The sequence below is a fragment of the Rhinolophus sinicus genome, chromosome 17 (assembly GCF_057876585.1).
Source record: "Rhinolophus sinicus isolate RSI-liver-muscle chromosome 17, RSI-T2T, whole genome shotgun sequence".
In the NCBI taxonomy this organism is placed as follows: Eukaryota; Metazoa; Chordata; class Mammalia; order Chiroptera; family Rhinolophidae; genus Rhinolophus; species Rhinolophus sinicus.
In genome coordinates this window covers 100164737-100185958 of record NC_142517.1, presented here as the reverse complement: position 1 = coordinate 100185958, position 21222 = coordinate 100164737, and the positions used below count along the sequence as shown (strand labels likewise).

Here is a 21222-nt window from a genome sequence, read left to right as displayed (position 1 = left end):
TGGGAAATTCATCTTTTAATAATCCCTCAAAGTACATGTTTGTTAAAATTTCAATTACAGTATGAAGAAAAGAATGGCCTCTTCTAAATCATAATGTATCGTACATGGTATTGCAGCAGGTGATTTACTTGGTGATGAAAAATAGTACTGTTTTGCCTGTACTGGAGAATAGTCAGAAGGCCAAGAAGCGATTGAGAATTTACATGCTAACGAATTAAACTTCATAGTTTTAAAATCTTCTAAAAAACATTTTCTGGCACAAAACATTTTCTAAATGTCATTATATTTTTAGAATAGATATTTTTAGTGTTTCATTTAAGGTGCAGCAATAAACTTAGCTCCTTTGAAGTCATTATCTTGAGTGCAGTGATGGATTCTTTTTTTTTTTTTTAAATCCAATGCCTATCACGTGGAGCTATGCAGGGGCCAGATTGTATAGAGAGAGCCTTGTAAGCCGTGGTGGCAGGAATTTAGATTTTGATATATGCAGAATACTTTGCTAGGCTCCATTCTGCTCAAGGGCAAACTACCCTCAAAGGTTTGGCCACTCAGCCCAGTGCTTTGCAGATGAGGAAATACCGTATCCAGTTGTATAATTTATTTGTGGATGTCTAACAAGAAAGTCACCGTTCAATTATGTGTTTACTTATCTTCCATCTCTCCACTAGATTGGAAGCTCCATGAGGGCACATCTCGTTCATCAGTGGCTCTTTTATTTTCATTCTAACCTTAAAATACTTACTTTGAGACTGTACATTATATTACTTTCAGTCTCTGAAAGCTGCACGAGTTAATTCTCAGGTGGAATGTTAGTGTTCTGAGAACTGTCCCTGGAGAAAGGAAAGAAAATGTGGATCAGAGTTGGAGCCCAGAGTGGCCCCTGTCTACCAGGTTTGCTGTTTTCCCAGGAACCAAGAGAAGAAGGGTAGATTTGTGAACAGCTGGCAGAAAGCAGCTATAATCATGACCGTGGACCTCCGTACAATTTTTCTTCTTTTCAGCTCTTATTGCTACTAGCAAGAATTCTAGCTGATAAAATAGTAACTTGTCACCTAGTCCTGTCAGTTTTATCTCCTAAGTACTGAACACTCCTTCTCCACTTTCTGTGTTCACTGCCCCGCCTTAGTCCGTTTCCTTCATCTCTCCTGAGGGACTACAGCAGAATCATCTTGAATAGTCACTTCACATCCACTCTTACTCCCTTTCAGGTCATTCTCTACAGTGTATCAGATTGACCTTTTCAAAATGCAAATCTAGTTTTAGAAATCTGCTTAAAACCCTTTTGAAGTTTCCCACCATTCTTAGGCGACAGACCAGTGTTGCCTAACTTAGGCCATGAAATTCTGCGTGGTCTGTGCCCTGTTTTCTTTTCTAGCTGCGTCGCCTTCCAGCCACACAGGCCTTCTTTCCATTCTTCTGATGCTTCCTCACCTCTCTTGCCGTGGAGTTTTTGCACTTGTTACTGTTCTCTTCGCTTGGTAACTCCTGTTCATCATTCAGATCTTAGCACACAAATGACTTACTCAAGGACACATTCCATAACCTTCCACTTTTAGATCAAAACTCTGTTATTCACTCTGTTAGCCCCCTATATCTTTCCTTTGTAGCACTAAACACAGAGAATTCCATATATTTGACTAATTATTTGATTAATCAAGTCAGGGACAAGGCGAATTTTCCTCCCTGTTGTGTCTCCATTACTCAACGTAGGATCTGGGAGGTAGTTTTTCCAACTACGTATTTGTTGACTAGATGAATTGAGTTGGTTCAGCCTTAGAAGCTTCTAATTCAGCCACTTTCAAAAGTATACTCTGGGTGATAAGCACACGAGTGATATATAGATGATATAGAATTGTACGCGTAAAACCTATGTAATCTTACTAAGCACTGTCACCCCAATAAATTTAGTTAAAACGATAAAAATTTAAAAAAAAATTAAAAAGTGTAATCTAGTTGTATAGATATTTTTGCTTATTTAATCTTGAATTTTATTCCCATTTAATATTTCAGGATATTAGTGTCATTGGGGGCTTTGGAAATGAATGCGTTGAAACCCACTTGCTCTCTTAGTTTGAGAAATTATAAATATATTAATAATGCGCTGCATTTTTTAAGAATTTGGAATACATACTACATTTTCATGTCATTATTTTATATGAAGCACACAGCCACCCTGTGTTCTAATGTTTCCATTTTACAGATTAGGGCACAGACACAGTGACGCAGGCAGGGTTCCGCAGCCGGATAGGAATGCAAGTCTGCCTTGGAGTTCACGTCCTTTCTATTGCAGCACCAACTACCTTTCACTGATGGCCGTTAACATTTTGAGTTTTTATTTATAAAAGTTGCTTGAGAGAGTAAGCAGATGCAACCAAGATTGAATTTAGGCTCAGCTTTTAAATCTGTTTCCAACATCCACACATTCTGAAAATGAGGTTAAAATAACGTGAAAACATAGTACTGAGATCACTTTGTTTTTCCATTTGAATGAAGGAATGTAAGTATGAATGTTATATCTCAGTGCACACACATAGATTTCTTGTAAAATAGATAAACGTGGGTATATTGAAGTAGTCTCCCTATAGACTAAATGAATGTGCTTTATTGGAAAAGAAATAAGGGGTATTACCTGTTTTAGTTTGGGCTGCTATAACAAAGTACCATAGCATATAAACAACAGAACTTTATTTCTCACAGTTCTGGAGGCTGGAGGGCTGAGATCAGGGTGCCAGCCTGGTCAGGCTCCGGTGAGGGCCCTCTGCCACGTTGCAGATTGCCAGCTTCTTACTGGATCTTCACAGGGCAGAGAGAGCGAGCTAGTTCTCTGAGCTCTTGTAAGGGCACTAAGCCCATTCGTGGGCGGTCCATTCTCACATCTAATTACCTCCAAAATAGTATCCCATTGGGATTCGGGTTTCAACATAAGGATTTGGGGAAGATTTATTTCTCAGCAGTTATATGATATCATGTAAAAGGGTAAAAAAAGTTGCCTTTTTAACGCTAATATCCTGTAATTCTAAGACATGTTTAATAATTTCATGAATATTTTGACTGAAAGCTTTTTAAGACAGATGTGATAACTGAGTATTAACAAAGTCGTGGTTCTTTCCATTTTATTTCTTTAGTCCGAGGATCAGAAGGCCTGTACATGGTGAATGGACCACCACATTTTACAGAAAGCACAGTGTTTCCGAGGTACGGTTTGTTTTGTTGAGTGATGTTATAGGGGACTATGTAATACGTTGTAAATTATTTTGTTGTTGTTACAGAACAAGAAAGAAAAAGATTGGGTAGGTTCTAGGAACATATTGAATAATTAATAGAAGGTGGAAAGAATGCATATTCTCTATCAAGAAAAATAAGCCTTAGATTTGAAAATAATAGCTTAAATAAGCATGTTTAGAAGAAAATGTATAGACAATAGTGTAATTGAGTTCAAGCCTCTAGCTTGGAAGAATTTTATCTTTAGGAAATGAAAAACTTGCAAATATGATAGCCAAACCACTGCCTCTAATTTTCATGAAATCACGAAGTGAAAAGGGTACAAAAAAGGAAGGAAATATGGGAAAAATATATAAAATATAAAGCTAGACAGATATATTTTTCTCAAAAAGAATCAATGAATTGGTAAACCAAAAATGAATCAAAGTTATAGAGGGAGAGAGAGTTACAGAATGCAGGGGACCTGTCTATGAATGAACGTTGGTGTATATAGTTTTGACTTTTGACCATGTTATTTTAAATTTTAAAACAAAATGGAAGCAGGTGAACCTAGCTTTATATTAAGTTGAAGGCATAACCATATGATGACCTGCAAAATTCTTAAATGCATTCAATAATTTTATTGTTAACAGAAAATTGATACTGTCATTTTTAAATCTACTTTAGGATAAAACAAATAAATAATTATAATAATGTCATTAGGAACCAAGATTTTCAGCATAACAGTGAAGGGATAGACTTACATATGTCAATATGAACTCATGTTTTTGTTTTTTGTGGGGGTTTTTTTGTTGTTGTTGTTATCATAAAATCACTACTACTTCCTAGTTCTGTCCATTGAAAAGGTCTAGAAGCAGTGATAACCTAATAATAGTGAATACCTCTGCCTCACAGATTGTGATCTCTGAACACCATTCTTCACTAACAGGAACCAGTTTCTTAGAGAAGTGGTCAATTCCAGGTCTGGGACAGAAAATGTACAAGTTGAGCTAGAGACAGACATGTGATGGCAGAAAACAAGGAAGCTATAAAAGACTAACAGTTTTGTTAAGGGGTCACAGGAGTCAACTTGAAGGGTTCACACCAACTTAATGGGAAAGTCTGAGCATTAGAAAGAATTATGAATAAAAGGATTAAGATATGGCAAGTATATAAACACTCCCCCCAAAATCCCCCTTCTTCTAAATCTTATTGGTCACTATTAAAAGTTGATGTGGTCCTTGGTCATTTCCTTGAAAATTGATCAATAAAAAGGAGGAATCAGCATTTATCTTGCCTTTTCCATACAAACTTTTTCAGCGTAACCAAATTGTTGGTGAGGAAAACTGTTTTATGGAATTCCAGTTAACAAAAGAGAAGGAATGATGGGACTAGATAATGCTTATTTTATGATCCTCGAGAAGACACGTATCAGTGGTTCTCAAACTTCAGCATGCGTCACAATCATCTGAAACGCTTTTTAAAACACAGGTTGCTGTTCTCTCCCCAGATTTTCTGATTCACTAAATCTGGGGTGGGCCCAAGAATTGGAATTTTTAACAAATTCCCAGGTAATGCTAATGCTGTGAGTCTGGGGACCCCACTTTGAGAAGCACTGACCTAGGCTAATGATCATTAAAAGCTACTGAAACTGGGAGTGAACTGTTGGTAGGAGCTTTGTAATCAGGCTGACGTCACCTGAATCTATGGACCAATTTCTTATTAGACCCAGTTCTCTAAAACCTTGTTTCAGGAGGTGTAGGCCTAAGACTAACCATACTGGTATCACCTTGAGCCAGTGCAGAATGTAGCATCTCAGTCCATACCCAGAATCAGAATATTAACCAGACACTCAGGTGATTTGTATGTACATTAATGTTTGAAAAGTACTGCTCTAGAAAACAAGAAGGGTGTCAAAGCTTTTGTGCTGCACTTCATTGAGGTGTGCAATCCCAAGACAGTAAGAAAGAAGAGAAAAGGGAATGAGGCAAAGAAATGAAAGTGAATATAGCATGAGATGCACTGAGCTGCCCGTAGATTCCTGGAATACAGCCAGGCTCCAGGTTGCTGGGTGATGCAGAATGTCTCAGAGAGGCTATATGGAACCACTGTGTCTCCAAACAGTCTGTGGTGGAGAGGAAGGGTAAGACATTTATGTCCTGCCCCAGTGCTTCTTGGTCTGCTCGGGTTGAATCTGAATGCCAGAGCTTCTTCCTGCTGCTGCGGTAGGCATAGTGGGAGCCATGCTGAAATGGGGTCCTCACTCCTGGAGAGTCTGAGACAACAGTGGTTGGTGGGAGATGAGGTAGCCAGGCCTCTTCACTGATAGCTGACATGTGGGATAGGGAGGCCCAGGGACTCGGAGGAGGCACATAATGAGTCCAGTGCAATCTAAGCATCACAAGAGTAGAACAAGGAGACATTCATTCTGTGTCTCCTGGTGAGTTGGCAGTAGGAGCTACATGGTACTTACCGTCTATGAAGATTTAAAAAAAACAAAAACAAAAACTGGTTCTAATCAAGCTTTTAGATGAATGGTTCTCATATTTGGCTGCACATTAGAATGACCCGGGGAGCTTTTAAAAACCCACACATCCAAGTACTGGGTGTTAAAAGATAGTAAGGAATTATTGGTAATTTTATGAAATTAAGTGGCATAGTGGTGATTGTTTTTCTAAAATGTCCTCATCAGTTAGCGATGCATACTGAAGTAGAGAGTAAAATGATATGCGATCTTGTTTTGCTCTGAAATATTCTAGCATTAAATTAAAAGAAGGGAGTAGATTAAACAAATTTGGCCATGAGTTAATAATTGTTTAAGCTTGGTAATGGTTCATACGTGGCTTATCATTCTTTTTGTCTATTTTTGTCTATATTTGAAATATTTCGTTTAAAAGATTGTACCACAAGGAAATAGACAAAACTTCCCATTGCCAAGAGTAAGAAAAGAATTAAATTCTGGATACTATAGTCTAGTCAGCTTACCTTCAATCTTAAACACAATTCTCGAATGAGTTACTGAAAGGACAATTTAAAATCATTGAGATAAAGGAGTGATTATTGGAATCAAAATGAACTTGCTAAGAACAAATTATTTTAAGCTTATCTCATTTCCTTTCTTAGTAGAATTTCCAGACACATCAGAATAGAACTACGAACATGATTTTAACAAAGTACTGAGAAATGACAACGTCTTTTGGTTGGATGACGATAATGACAGAGTTGTCATTGGTTAAGAGCTGTGAAATCAGCTGATTAATGAGTTGATTGTAGTTTGAGACACGGACTATTGGTGAGCCACAGGATCTTGTCCAGAGCTCATTCAACACTCTCATAATTTATTTAGATGATAGCTTACGGTGATGTTTTATAATGTGTACAGTCCATAAATCTGTAAGAAATGACTATTGTTTTATTTTGTTTATTTATTTGTTTATTTTCTGGGGGAATGACTAATGTTTCAAAAGAGAAAATCAAGATGTAAATAGATCTCAGTAGGCTGGAACAATGAGCCAAAACCTGGGTGGAATTTAATATGATAATTGTAAAATTCTGCTTTAAGGTTCAAAAATGAGTTGGGGCAGCCGGATGGCTGAGTTGGTTAGAGCATGAGCTCTCAACAACAAGGTTGCCGGTTCAATTCCCATATGGGATAGTGGGCTGCGCCCCCTGCAACTAAAGATTGAAAATGGCGACTGGAGTTGGAGCTGAGTTGCGCCCTCCACAACTAGATTGAAAGACAATGACTTGGAACTGATGGGCCCTGGAGAAACACACTGTTCCCCAATATTCCCGAATTAAAAAAAAAAATTTTTTTAATAAAAAAACAAACAAACCATGAGTTGCACAAGTATAGGGTGGAGGGCATCTTGCTCATGGCTGTTTATTATTAGGGTGGTGCAAAATAATGGCGGTTTTTGCAATTATTTTTAACCTTTTAAACCACAGTTACTTTTGTACCAACCAAATATGAAAGAGAATAATAATATTGCAGTAACCAGAAACTGAGTATAAGCCACCATTTTTGCGTGATTGCAGAAACACAAATGTCATCTTCAGATGAATTAATGCAAAGATAGCAAGTATCTAGTCTAAGAGGGGTTTACTGGTCAGTTCTCAAGCACTGTTATTTAATAATTCAAATATTTATTAGCCATGAAGTTCTGATCTAATGTTGTAACTATACATATGGACACTACATATACACACATACACATTTCTGTTTGGCTCTTCATTAGTTATCGCCAATTCAGAGAAACAGTACTTAGAGTTTTGATCATTTGATAGAATATTGCCAAGAAGTCCGATTTTCACGTCTGTTTTTATACAGAATCCTGCATCTGCATAATTGTTTAATGGGAAGATCCTCTTGTTATACGTTCTGTCTACACATGAGAAACTGATGGAAGGTGTTTGCCCTTCAAATCCAGGAGCACTTCTTGGCCACCATTGTTTTGTTATGCAGATGGTTCAGGTCATTCTTCACAAAGTATCCATTTTCAAATCCTTCAGCCCTCTCAGTACCCAGGCTGAAGGCTGGTAACTTGCACATTCTTTCACTTACATTTTTGGGTTGTCACACAAACTAGATATTCACCCAAAGGGCTGGTTTTCTTTCTTAAGATTGATCTGTTGGCATAAAATCAATTTCTAGTTTACTTTCCAGTAGTTGCATTTTAAGAGAGAAAGTATTTTGGTAGACTAAAATATTTTGAATTATTTTCTAAAGTTTATGTAAGTTCTTAGTCATTAAATTGTAGTAAAATTGTGGATTTTTAGAGAAGCATTAATGCTTATTAATTTAACTTTTTTTTCTTGTCCTTTTCAGGGAATCTGGGAAAAATTGCAAAGTCTATACCTTTAGTAAGGATGGGACCTTGTTTGCCTGGGGCAACGGAGAAAAGTTAGTGTCTGTTTATGTAACAGTTTATGTATGTGTCATGAGTATAAAGCATAACTGGCATTGTTTGAATATGTATTTGGGTCTTATTAATAAAGTTCATCTTTTAATGTCATGATGCAGTTAGGTATTATCTCCAACATAGTTTCCATAGAATACCTCCAAAGTTGTTAGTTTCTATTTGTGTGTCATGACTTGTTTGAGTTATCTAGTTACTTCAAATTAAAAAGTAATATATGATAAAGGGCATTAATTTAATGCTGAAGAAGCTGAGAGGTTGTTTTAAATAGTGTTCTAAGTTATTGGTTAGGGTTACTTAAGTTCTGCACTAACATTTAGAGAATAATTCTTTGCTTGTATACTTTGGATTTAAATACTTTATAGCTTTGATGTTAAACTAATAACAGTTATCTGCAGTTATTAGTTTTATTGTATATAAAAGTATATCATCTAAGTATCTGTAAGTTATTCAAAAGTATGTTTAGTATAGTGTATATTACATAAAATAATCAGATTACACAATTGGTCTGCAAAACAATAAGTTTTGATTAAATGCTTATAATTTTACCAACAAATCCAATCCTTGTTAATCTTTCCATAGTCACTATAACATTTCATTTCACAGAACCAGGAAAATGCCCGAATATTTATTGCTTGATTTAAAGTTATTTTTATTGTTGTTTTTACCCAGTGTTTTTCACCCACTGTGGTAATGTATTCTGAAGTCTTTCAACTGTCAGGTCAGATTGGCTCAAACACATGATTTTTTAAAATTAGTACTAAAAAGATTACATTGAATTGATTTACTTTGTGACTATAAATAGCTGGCAGATTAGCTTTTATGGTTAAATATATTTTTTTTTATTTTTTTAAGTTATTAAATCCAACCAATAAACTAGTACTCTTAAATTACTAAGTAGATAATCATATTGGGGCTTATCCATGTTGACCGTCTTAATCTCAGCCGAAAAGAAAGGATGTACTCAAATTTTCTTTGTGTGTGTGTGTGTGGAGGGTAACCTATTGTGGGTATTTGGGTTTTATTTTTTTAAATCCATATTTTAGTTTATACTATTTGAGTAACGAGTTAATAGAAATTTACTGTCTAATGGGACATACCATACTTCTTTTCATTGCCTCTTACCTTTTTGAGGTATCCCTATTCTACTAGCTAAGATTTGTTGAGTAAGTCTGTTTTTACCTTGGCAATTATTATTAATTATTTTGTATACTTTATTCATATCCCCACTTGGATTCAACTCTGAATCCTTCTAAGATGTCCGCAAATGCTGTATCTTTTTAATACATGTTTTCTATACCTGGTTCTAGCATTTATTTCCTTAAAGTGCTGTGGCCACAATGATACATAATGTTCCTGGGGCAAGAGAAACAGTTGTAATGTATTGATTGTGATCTCTGCTGAGTTCATGGTTAACTAAGCCAGAAACTATAACTGATTTTTCATTAAATATGTGTGTTTTTTAATTAAAATAAGTACCCTTCATTAAACTAACAGTAACTCTTAAAAGTTATCAAAAACAAAAAAGAAAACTTCATGTAATTCTAAAGTGTGTAATTTACAGTAAATTGTAAAAAAATCTCGTGTGTGTGTGTATGTGTTAAAACAGCAAGCAGTAATCATTTGTTACCAATTTCTGCTTATCCTAACCCAGTGTCCTCAAACTTTAGTAGAACAAAGTAAGTTTAAGCAATTTTTGGAATAAGGTGGAATCTCTTATTTTTCTTTAACCCCAAAGAGTCCATAAGAGCAAGTCAGCCAAGCTAGTTTTAAAGCTTGACTCTGGCGTTTATCCATAATATGATCTTGGGTAAATCATCAAATCATTTCATTTTCCTAAGCCTCAGTTTCACCATTTGTAAAATGGAGATGATGATGCCCATTTATAAGACTGTTGTGAGGCTTAAATCAGGAAACGTACATAAAGTGGTTAGACCATGGTACATAGAAAGCATCCAAAAAAATGGAAATTGCTTTTATTACACAATTGTAATTATGTTATTATCATACCACAATGATTCTTACAGTTCCATCTTTTGGAGACTGCTTCTGAGATTTTAATAGACGTCAAAAGTCTCTTTGCTGACTTCCTCAGCTACTACAGCTTCCATTTACTCAAATTTTAAAATATACTTTTGTTTTAGCACGTCTTTTCTCTGGTTTGATATACCTCAGCTTGTCTGTAGGTTAGCTCTGTTCACTTAAAAGCCTATTGTTTCCCTTTCAGCTCAAGGTAGAATTATCTATTGTGTCTTTCTACTATTTGATATTATTTCTCAACACCAGCCTTATATAGGGGCCTTTTGGTAAAATGTACACTGTTTTTTTTTCATTAAGGTGTTTATTGGATATTTTCTAGAACTAACTGAAAATTGATTTTCATGAAAAATGAACACATAAGAGTGATCTGTATTTAAAAAGGGGTATGAATGTCTTGGGTAGTGCTGGCTATTGTAAAACAGTATTCCGTTGCTGAAGTAATTTCTTTTGAAACCAGAATAAATATTTTCAATGTCACTAACAAGGGACTGCTGCACTCCTTCGACCTCCCAAAGGCAGTTTGCCTTGAGTTCTCGCCAAAAAACACTGTCCTGGCAACGTGGCAGCCTTATACTAGTAAGTATTTTCCAATTATAACAACATTCGAACAGGACCAGTTCAATTCAGTGGGAGAAAACAGTTTACAACCTTATAGGAAAGTATTCTAATCTTTATGATAGTAAATAGTATGTGAATATTTTAAACTGACAATGAATCTTGTATTCCCCAAATACAATGGACTTGAAATAATTTCAAAGTATAGTAAGTAAAAAGATCCATCATGAGATAGAGGAAAAGAAAAAGCCAAAATTTAGGAAGTAAATAACCACTGAATAGAGAAGATCTCAAATATTAAGAGTAATAATAACCTTTAAAATAAAAAACATTTTAAATAATCATCATAAATGAAAGAGGAAGTACAGTAGACACAACATCTAAAAAATGTGTATGGTATGACAAAAAATCAGAAGTGGTGTGTCATTTTCTAACACATTTAGAGATATAATAATACGTTATATGAACATTTTATATAGCTGTGCTTCATAAATGAGTAATGAAATATTGGGGATTACATTTTCAAATTATGTATGGATATTGTTGAGTAAATATATGATCATTATTCCTTGTTGGGTTATAAACCTGGGTTTGTTCTTCTCGTAGGCATGGACTCTAATAATCTTATTTTTCCAAATAAATAAAAGGGAAATTGAAAAGCAGCTGAGAATCTTGAGTGGTTTCATATAACTTAGTGTGTGTGTGTGTGTGTGTGTGTGTGTGTGTGTGTGTGTATGTCTTATACATACAAGCTTTCATAGTAAGACAAATTAATCCATTTAACAGCAAACCATGTCTAACTTAATAAAAAATCTCTTAAGTATTCTTAAAATCTGTAGTAATTAACTCATTTTAGAAATGCTGAACTTTTGCTCAGACAGCTGCCATACTGTCATGGCTTTAGGAATGGGAAATTAAATCCATAATTAAAGCTAATGGGGAAAGTTGATTTAAAGCAATTCTCATACTTGATAGTTTATGATCTTGTTAAATTTTTTCAAAGAATGAAACTTTTATTACTAGTGTTAGGAGACAATTATTGTAAAAAGAAAAAATTGTTTTTATTGCAGCTTCTAAAGATGGCACAGCTGGGACTCCCAACCTACAACTTTATGATGTGAAAACTGGGACATGTTTAAAGTCTTTCATCCAGAAAAAAGGGCAAAATTGGTAAATAAATGCTTTAAATATTAATTATTTAGAAAATATTTTCAATATCTTCATTGCATAATGTTTATTTCTTTGGTATTGGTTTAGAATGTAACTTGTCAGATCAAAATCTAGATCCGAGGATTTTGTATGTAGGAATGTAATAAACACTTAATCTTTCTTTTGTTTAGTATTTGATTGAAAAAGAACACTATTTTTCTTATTACATGTGGTAACTAAAACTTAGTAATTGACTTAACATCATAAATAATTGACTTAACATCATAAGTATTGTTCCTTAAATAGTAAACAATATCGCAAACTTTTACATGATAACATGTGATGTTACAATCTGTCTACATGTTTTTTTATATTCTTTCTTTCAATGTAGGTGTCCATCCTGGTCAGACGATGAAATTATTTGTGCCCGAAATGTTAACAATGAAGTCCACTTCTTTGAAAACAACAATTTCAGTATGGAAAGATTTATGAAATAATTTTATTATTTACTATAAACATAGAATTTTCCAAAATACTCTTAATATTAATACAGTGCTATATATTAATATATAATATAAATAATTGTTATATTAATTCATTTGAATAACTTGTCAATCTAACTGCTAGTGAAATTTTATAACACGACGATTTTCTTTTATAATAACTTTTTAGTATCTAATAATTTCTATTAAATTAAAACATTTAGTATCTCTTTCTGAATTTATTTGCTATTGAAATTCTGTGATACAAATTTTTTGATGTTTTACTGTGTGGAATTTCAAACACAAAAGTAGACACCTAGTCCCAATAACCATCAAAGCGATCCTACTTTGTCCATCTATCTTCCATCTCTCTTATTCTGCTATAGCAAATTCTAAAGATCATATAATTTTACCTGTAAATATTTCAGTATCTCTGAAGGTTAGGACTCTTTAATTTTTAAAATTTAGACAGAAGACCATTATCACAGATTATAAATTACCTGTTCAGTGTTTTTAAATTGCTAATAATTGTAAATATTATATATATTTTTAAAATTCAGGATCCAGGGGATGGCCAGTTAGCTCAATTGGTTAGAGCGCGAGCTCTTAATGAGGTTGCCAGTTCGATCCCTGCATGGGCCACTGTGAGCTGCGCCCTCCACAAGTAGATTGAAACAACTACTTGACTTGGAGCTGATGGGTCCTGGAAAAACACACTTAAATAAATAAATAAAAATTTAAAAAACAACAAAAAAAACTCAGGATCCAAAACAAGTTCCTCACTTTGCAATTGATTGATAACATCTTTTAAGGTTTTTTTTAAGCTATAGGTTACCTCTCCATCTCCTCCCCTTGCAGTTTATTAGTTAAACAAGATTACTTATGCGATACATCTTCTCATAGTTTGAATTTTGCTATTGTATTCCATCTTATAACTTAAAATGTTCATCTGTCCCCTGTCAGTAGCTAATTTGAATCTAGAATTGGTCAGCTTCAAGTTCTTTTTTGGGAAGATGAGGGCAAGGCTGTATCATGAGCCAGTATTCAATTCTTTTATCAAGAAGCACATTTTGTCTTACTGTCTTTAATTTTTTAGGATTAGCTGACATTATGCCTCGATTCATTATTTCATGAGTGGTTGCAAATTGGTGATATTCTGATTACCCTCCTCCCCTCTCGCTTATTAGGTGTACTACTTCTACAAAGAGAAATTCCCCCATCTACTGTTTGGTTACCTAGTGGTACCATTTACATAGGAAAGGCAGGATAATATTCTTTCCCTTTATCACTTTTAATGTGATGAGTTCTTTCTCTAGCAATCTTCATTGCAACCAATTAGTTTCCCTACACCCCCATTATCATGAACTGTAGATTTAAACATATATGATATGTTTCAATCCATTGCAATTATTATTCTTATTGATGCTCAAATTATCCTATCCGTGGTCAATTAGTCTTTAATGACTCCTTTGCTATATGGTAACCTAAGGTGTTCTAGGATTATCTTGTATATTTCCCACTGTACACCTAGAATCAGCCAATTCTTCAAGATACTCTGATTCCTTTTAGTGAAAAATGGCATTTAAAGACCACAGTCTGGGTGTAAGAGGTTCTTATTGCTACTGGGTTAATCATTGTTTCTAGGCCTTTTTTTCTTTTGTTTTTTTATCTTAATCTCTGTATTGCTTTTTGCCAACACCAGAAACCTGGTTCTCTCGGATACCAGGGGTGAGAGTTTGAGAATATCACATTCACATAATTTCTCATTTGCTTTGTTCCACATGAACCACACGGTGTTCTGAGAATGACAATACCAATAACATGATTACTGAAAATGATTGAAAGAAAAAGTTTGGCAGCTCCTTTTGTTCTTAGCCCATTAATGACTGTACACTTTTGAGTATATTAAAGTAGAATAGGAGTTGATAACTCTGTTCACTTGTACCAAAGATGGCATACTGGCTGATTTGAAGTATTGTTCAATCATTATAGCCGTACACTTCGTTTTCCTGGTTTTGAGACTCGTTTCTACCCCATTGATTTTGTGCTCGCTTGCTTGCTTATCTTACTTGCCCCTTTGTGAGCATGGCCAAAGGAGGGAAACTGCTATTTGGGCAGTTTGGTATGCTGCTTTGAACAGCTGTGGATCTCTGACTTTGAAGAAAGAAAGAGTAGTAGCTGTTGATCCCATTAACAAGGGGAGCAGTATTGTTTATAACACGGGTTCTGACTGCCTGGCACAGAGTTAGCACTCAAATACCAACCATTTTTACTCTTGTGATCATCATTATCATGTAATTAGTTACAGAACTTCCATAGCCACATTCTGTAGTATCAGGCTAGAGTCCTCATTCTCATCTAATGGGCTCTAAAACTACTTTATTTCAGAGGTTGAAGAGAACAGGCGTTTATTGAATACCTACTGTGTGCCTGGCACTGTGCTCTTAAACATCAATCACTGAGAGTTAGGTATATAATCCCACTACTTGCCCAGGGTCACTCAGCTAGGAAGTGACTGAGTAGGAATTGAAGTGTAGGTCTGTCTTGCTTCCAGCCCGTGCTTTTCCCAGTATGTTGCTCTTTCTCACCTACATGAGGCTACAATGAGCAGTATTAGTGTATAGTTATATTAACCTTTTATAACGCATTCAGAATTTAACATAATACTATTAACTTCTCTCATTAATCTAAAACCATTTACTTTTTTTCTAGATACAATTACAAATAAATTGCATTTGCAAAAGATTAATGATTTTGTGTTATCACCTGGACCCCAACCATACAAGGTAATCGCTATGTTTTTGTCTGCTCATGTGGAATAGTATGAGATTAAACCTTTTTTTAGTCTTTAGTGACTGTAAAAAAAACATGTCCATCTTAGTTTAAATGCTTCAAGAAATTAAATAACGATTTACATCTGTGTATCTTAGGTGGCCGTCTATGTTCCAGGAAGTAAGGGTGCACCTTCATTTGTTAGATTATATCAGTACCCCAACTTTGATGGACCCCATGCAGCTTTAGCCAATAAAAGTTTCTTTAAGGCAGATAAGGTTACAATGCTGTGGAACAAAAAAGGTATGATAAATATATTTTATCTCTCATTTTGTTAATCAAGTATTGATTTAGACTTGTATTCCTGTATTCCTGTGTGTATAGAAAAAAAGTACCAGTGCTTATGTAATGAAAACTTACATGATTCTGTTACATTTTTTCATGTTATTTTTTTTAATCACCATTAGGGTAATTTGTGTTTTAAATCTAATTAAAGTTTTTTCTGTTACAGCTACTGCTGTGTTGGTAATAGCCAGTACGGAAGTTGACAAGACAGGAGCTTCCTACTATGGGGAACAAACGCTGCACTACATTGCAACCAATGGGGAGAGTGCTGTAGTGCAATTACGTGAGTATTTCAACAGTCTTCCTGTGATAAAAATGATGGTAAGAAATACTGTGCCATAAAAGTGAGGTCACCGAAATTCTTGATCAAGTGCTAAAACGCACATATCTTATAACCTTTGAGATAAACTTCCACTTAAGAAACTTAAAATCATCTCCAAACAGACCTTATTTTGACAGGATTTAGTTCTGCTAGCACTTAATTAGAGAGCTTGCTGAGTGAGGTGATTCCATTATAGTTGTTCTCTTGGGACTTATTTAACTTGTTAGGGCAGTAAATTCATCTAGTAAGGTTAGTGCTATCTTCACAACTGAAGAATATTAGTACTGCATTTTTTGTTTTGATGAGCTAAATGATTAGGTTGGTGCAAAAGTAATTGCAGGTTTTGCAATTATTTTTAACCTTTTAAACCACAATTTTGCACCAACCTAATAACTGTAAAATAATACAGTCTTAAAATTCTGGCAACTTCCTAATTTTTTTATTTTGAATAAAATGTGTAAAAGGTAACCTTCCTTACAAAAAACTATGTATTCCATTGAAGTTAGAAACAAAACAAGGCTGACTCCCCGTTCTACTATTATTTAACATTTTGAAAGACCTAGTCAATGTAACTGATCAAAAGATAAAGTATATAGTTGTACAGTGAGAAATCAAAATCATCCCTGCTCATCTAGATGAAGTCACAGTATAAACTACAGCCACTTAAAAACCATAGTGTAAGGAAAGATTCCATATTGCAGCAACAAAAACAAGAAATATGTAGAGCTGATGGGAAGAAAACTTAAACTGAGGGACAAACTGTGACCTTTAATAAGAATTTTATAAACATGTCATTTCTCTCCAAATTGATCTAAAATTAAATTAAAATGCCAGCAGATTGTTGTTTTTTAAAATTTTTTTTTGACTGGGTAGGCTTGTTCTAAAGTTGATATTGAAAAATAAACATGCAAGAATGTTTTGAAAATTGCAAAAGAAGAGTAGGGCAGGGGGAGTTCTGACACAACTAGATATTAAAATATAAGACAGTTGTAATTAAGACAGTTTGGCTCTGGCTTATGGATAGACAGATAAATCAGTGGAACAGAACAGAATCCAGAAATAGATCCAGAGTTGTGTAACTGCTGATACATAATAAAGTCAGCATTTGAATCAGTGGGGGAAAATATTGATTATTTAATATATGGTATGGGGACAGCTGGCTAGCTGTTTGGAATAAAAAGTTAATAATGCTGCCTCTTCGCCAAAGTAAATTTCAATTGGACCAAAAAATTATACTTAAAACTATAGAACTAGAAAAAAATATTTGAGAATTTGTTTTTTCTAATTTTAAAGTAGAGAAAGACTTTCTAAACAAGGCATAAGTCATAAGGGAAATGTGATAAATTTGCATGTATAAAAATTATAGATTTCTGCTTGAGAGAAGAAAAGAAAATTAAGCAAAACAAACAAAAAATTGGGGAAAACGTTTTTTAGACAGGCAAAGAGTAAGTATGAGAAAAGGTGAACTCTGTTACTATATCAAGTAAATCAATAAAAGTCCAATAACTGGAGAGAAAAAATAGGCATGAGACAGTAAAAAGTAGTCCACAGAAAAAGAAATGAAATTATGTGTAAATATATTAAAAGGTACTTAGCTTATAATAAAAGAAATAGGAAGAAAAACAAGACACAGTTTTTCACCTTAGTAGGCTGGCAAAGATAAAATATGAAACTACACAGCATGAGGAAGAGTGAGGGGGAAATCTGTACTATGAAACACTATTAATAGTGTAAATTGGTACAATTTCTTTGAAGGGCCTCTTGATGGTATGTTTTCAAGTAAGTGGATACGCCCTTTGACCAGGCAGTTTCACTCCTAAAGATGTATTTGAACACTCACAGTGGAGTATATGCAGCAAGGTTAGTAATAGAATACAGTGCAACTGAAAAAGAATGAGGTATAAATAAATGATTGAATGAATGAATGAATTAAGGAGGCAGATCTTAATGTGCTTATATGAAAAAATCTCTAAGATAGAGTATTAAATGCAACAACAAGGTTTAGAACTTTGGAGGTTTGTGTGTGTGTGCACGCGCGTTCAGCGAGAGATACTTAATTTCAACGATAACATTCTGAAAGGACATCCAAGAAATCTAATCTGGCCTTTGTGTAGAGGGACTTATTTTTGTGGCTTGTCTTTTTATATAGTTTATGTTTTTACTACTATGTGCATATATTACCATCTCTTTGAATAAAAACTATTTATTAATAGTAGTAATAACTTATGCTGCTATGAACCCACATTGCCAAAGTGTAAAAGAAATAATTAAGATTCATTTCCAGTTCTTAAGTAAATTTATGATTACATATTACCGTATTTCCCCGAAAATAAGACTGGGTCTTATATTAATTTTTGCTCCAAAAGATGCATTAGGGCTTATTTTCAGGGATGTCTTATTTTTTCATGTACAACAACCTACATTTATTCAAGCATAACAATCTACATCTATTCATGTAAAAAAATCTACATTTATTCAAATACAGTCATGTCATCTTTTTCTGGAACATCGTCATAACTCTCCAAACCCCAAATTCTGGCTTGAATTTCTTGTGACTCCATTTCCTGTAGAACCATTGTCCCCAGTCACTCATGTTCAGCAATAGAGCTCTCCTTAAAGGAGCACGTTTTGTCCATGTAGCCTGCCTGTAGTGCATTGGCAACACAGCTGTCAGTGATTTTATCCCATGAATTCTTCGCCCAAGTCATGACCTCTTGCAGGCTAGGCTTCACAAAGTTTCCACGCTGATTTCTCTCCATTCTATTTTCAGTGTAGTCATTGATTTCCATGCGCAAGTGGTCCTTAAATGGCTCGTTTATTGCCATATCAAGAGTCTGGAGACAGGCAGTCATTCCTGCAGGAATCATTATTTGATCTATTTTTCTCTCTGCAAGGAAGTTCTTCATGTCTTTAGCGCGGTGAGGGCTGGCTGAATCCCAGACTAGCAGACCTCTTTGGCCACCTCGCAAAACAAGTGGCAGCATTAAATTGACCCACTTGCTTATAACTGCTTGTGTGCACCACGCTTTTTTGTTTTCAAGAACATAAAAGCCTGAAACACGTTCAACCTTATCTTTCTTGCCCTTAGTGATGATTAGAGATGAGTCGTTCCATCCAGACGAATTGCCAAAATACAGGTAACACATGCACTTTTGTAACCAGTGGAGGGAATGTAGATTGACAAGGCACCCCTCTGATCAATTGTCATTTGAGATCCTTGGCCCATAAACACTGCAGTTTCACCCATAGCAATCACGTTGGAGAGTTGATATTTAGAAAAGTCCTTCAACAAAGGACTTGAATGCAAGTGCACGTTTAATAACTTCAGTATCTTCCAGCTTGGACAGTGCTGTCGATCTTAGAGACAGTTCATATCGCTGAAGGAAGCCATCTAGCCAGTGTTGTGATGCTTTGAGTTCTTTTGGGGATATCTCTAACTATAGTGCCATTGCAAGAGCAAATGCTTGAATATCAGCCCTGCGCACAACCAAAGCCTTTGCGCTCCTGTGAGCAGTCCATTCCCAGATGATTTCTTCCAGTCAGGAAATAATGGTTGCCGACCTGATCCACACTTGGGCTTCTTAGCATTTCCCTCTTCCACCTGTTGACTGAGGTTATCATACTCTGCTTGCCATTTTCAGACTATTTGGAGATCCAACTTCTTCTCTTTGCAGAAAGCCATAAGATTCTTGCCCCTGGAGTCCTCCACAATTCCTTTCTTGTACTTGACGGAATAGCTTTTTCTTTTTGCACTCATCTTGTCTGGGGGTCAAATAGTATTCCCTTTAAATCTGCCGTTAAATCAGGTGTTAATTGAAGATGTAGGAGACAGTAGTGGCAACAAAAATGATGACAATTAAGAATGATGGTCCACACAAAAGTGACGAAAAATTGCAGGCACCAAAATTCAGAAAACATTTTTTTATTTCACACGAGTGCATTAAGTACATCCGTTACAACGCACGACGTATTGAATTATGAAAATTCATGTGAGACACAACCACGTCAGTTCGTTATCAAGTGTGCACATTACTCATGCCTTGTGTCTGTACTCTGATTGGTCATTCAGCAATAAGTCTCGAGTTCATCTGTTTACATAGGCGTCCAAAGGCGCCCGCTTGGGTATTTACAAATACTTAATTATAATGTATGTTATCATTTATTTTAAGTATTAATGTCAATATTATTTATATTTATATATTAATATTATTATTTTATAATTCAGTACGTCCGTCATGTGTTGCAACGGACGTACTAAATGCATCTGTCTGGCTGATGATCTTAACTGGGGCTTATTTTTGGGGTAGAGCTTATATTATGAGCATCCTGAAAGATCATGCTAGGGCTTACTTTCCGGTTAGGTCTTATTTTCGGGGAAATACAGTAATCTCTATAGAATATCACAGAAAAATATTTTAATTTTTGACACACCATGAAATTTTTTGATTTTTTTATTGTTTGACATGTTTATGAGTGTCATATGATTATAGTTTGTGCTAATAAATATTATATTCATGCAATTGTTTATTGCTAATTTGGGTTTTATATTCTTTTTCTAGCAAAAAACGGCCCCATTTATGATGTAGTTTGGAATTCTAATTCTACTGAGTTCTGTGCTGTTTATGGTTTTATGCCCGCCAAAGCGACAATTTTCAACTTGAAATGTGACCCTGTGTTTGACTTTGGAACTGGTCCTCGTAATGCAGCCTACTATAGCCCTCATGGACATATATTAGTTCTAGCTGGATTTGGAAATCTGAGGGGACAAATGGAAGTGTGGGATGTTAAAAACTACAAACTTATTTCTAAACCAGTGGCCTCTGATTCTACATTTTTTGCTTGGTGCCCAGATGGTGAGCATATTTTAACAGCCACATGTGCTCCCAGGCTACGAGTTAATAATGGGTACAAGATTTGGCATTATACCGGCTCTGTCTTACACAAGTATGATGTGCCATCAAATGCAGAATTATGGCAGATTTCTTGGCAGCCATTTTTAGATGGAATATTTCCCAAAAAAACAATAACTTACCAAGCAGTTCCAAGTGACTTACCCAGTGAAGAACCTAAAACTGCAACAGCTTATAGACCCCCAGCTTTGAGAAATAAACCAATCACCAATTCCAAACTGGTAAGTAAAGTCTTAGTACTTTGGTAGGAAAAGCTTTTTCAGTGTGTGGAGTTCTCTAGATTGTTTCCTCATGCATGTTCTTGTGTTATTTGGCACCTGATCAGAATATATACTCTAGGGGTAGAAACAGTGGAGAACCTATTGCTGAAAAGGGCGGGCAGCTCATATTGCTAAGTTGTAAAAGTAGTTAGTTTAAAACAATTAACTGAATATGTCATATTGGTTTGTAGATCGTTGGCTCAAATTGAAATGCCTGTCAGGCAAGGTTGGTGATCTAAGGCAATGATGTCTGGGAGAGAATGGTGA

At 35.1% G+C, this 21222-nt stretch overlaps 1 protein-coding gene across 4 annotated transcripts in view; it reads left to right on the top strand.

Annotated features, from left to right (window-relative positions):
• EIF2A (eukaryotic translation initiation factor 2A) overlaps window positions 1-21222 on the top strand; it is a 37362-nt gene that overhangs the window by 5999 nt on the left and 10141 nt on the right. For 2 of the 4 annotated variants that reach the window (XM_019748897.3, XM_019748898.3), the window contains exons 2-9: window positions 3126-3195; window positions 8030-8104; window positions 11786-11885; window positions 12256-12338; window positions 15059-15132; window positions 15277-15421; window positions 15630-15746; window positions 20345-20916. In XM_019748897.3, the coding sequence (XP_019604456.3) occupies window positions 3156-3195; window positions 8030-8104; window positions 11786-11885; window positions 12256-12338; window positions 15059-15132; window positions 15277-15421; window positions 15630-15746; window positions 20345-20916 (1206 nt within the window). In that variant the 5' untranslated portion in view covers window positions 3126-3155. Of the gene's footprint in view, window positions 1-3125; window positions 3196-7651; window positions 7741-8029; window positions 8105-10617; window positions 10737-11785; window positions 11886-12255; window positions 12339-15058; window positions 15133-15276; window positions 15422-15629; window positions 15747-20344; window positions 20917-21222 lie in introns of those variants that run through there. The other 2 variants (XM_019748894.3, XM_074333702.2) reach the window with 2 other exon arrangements.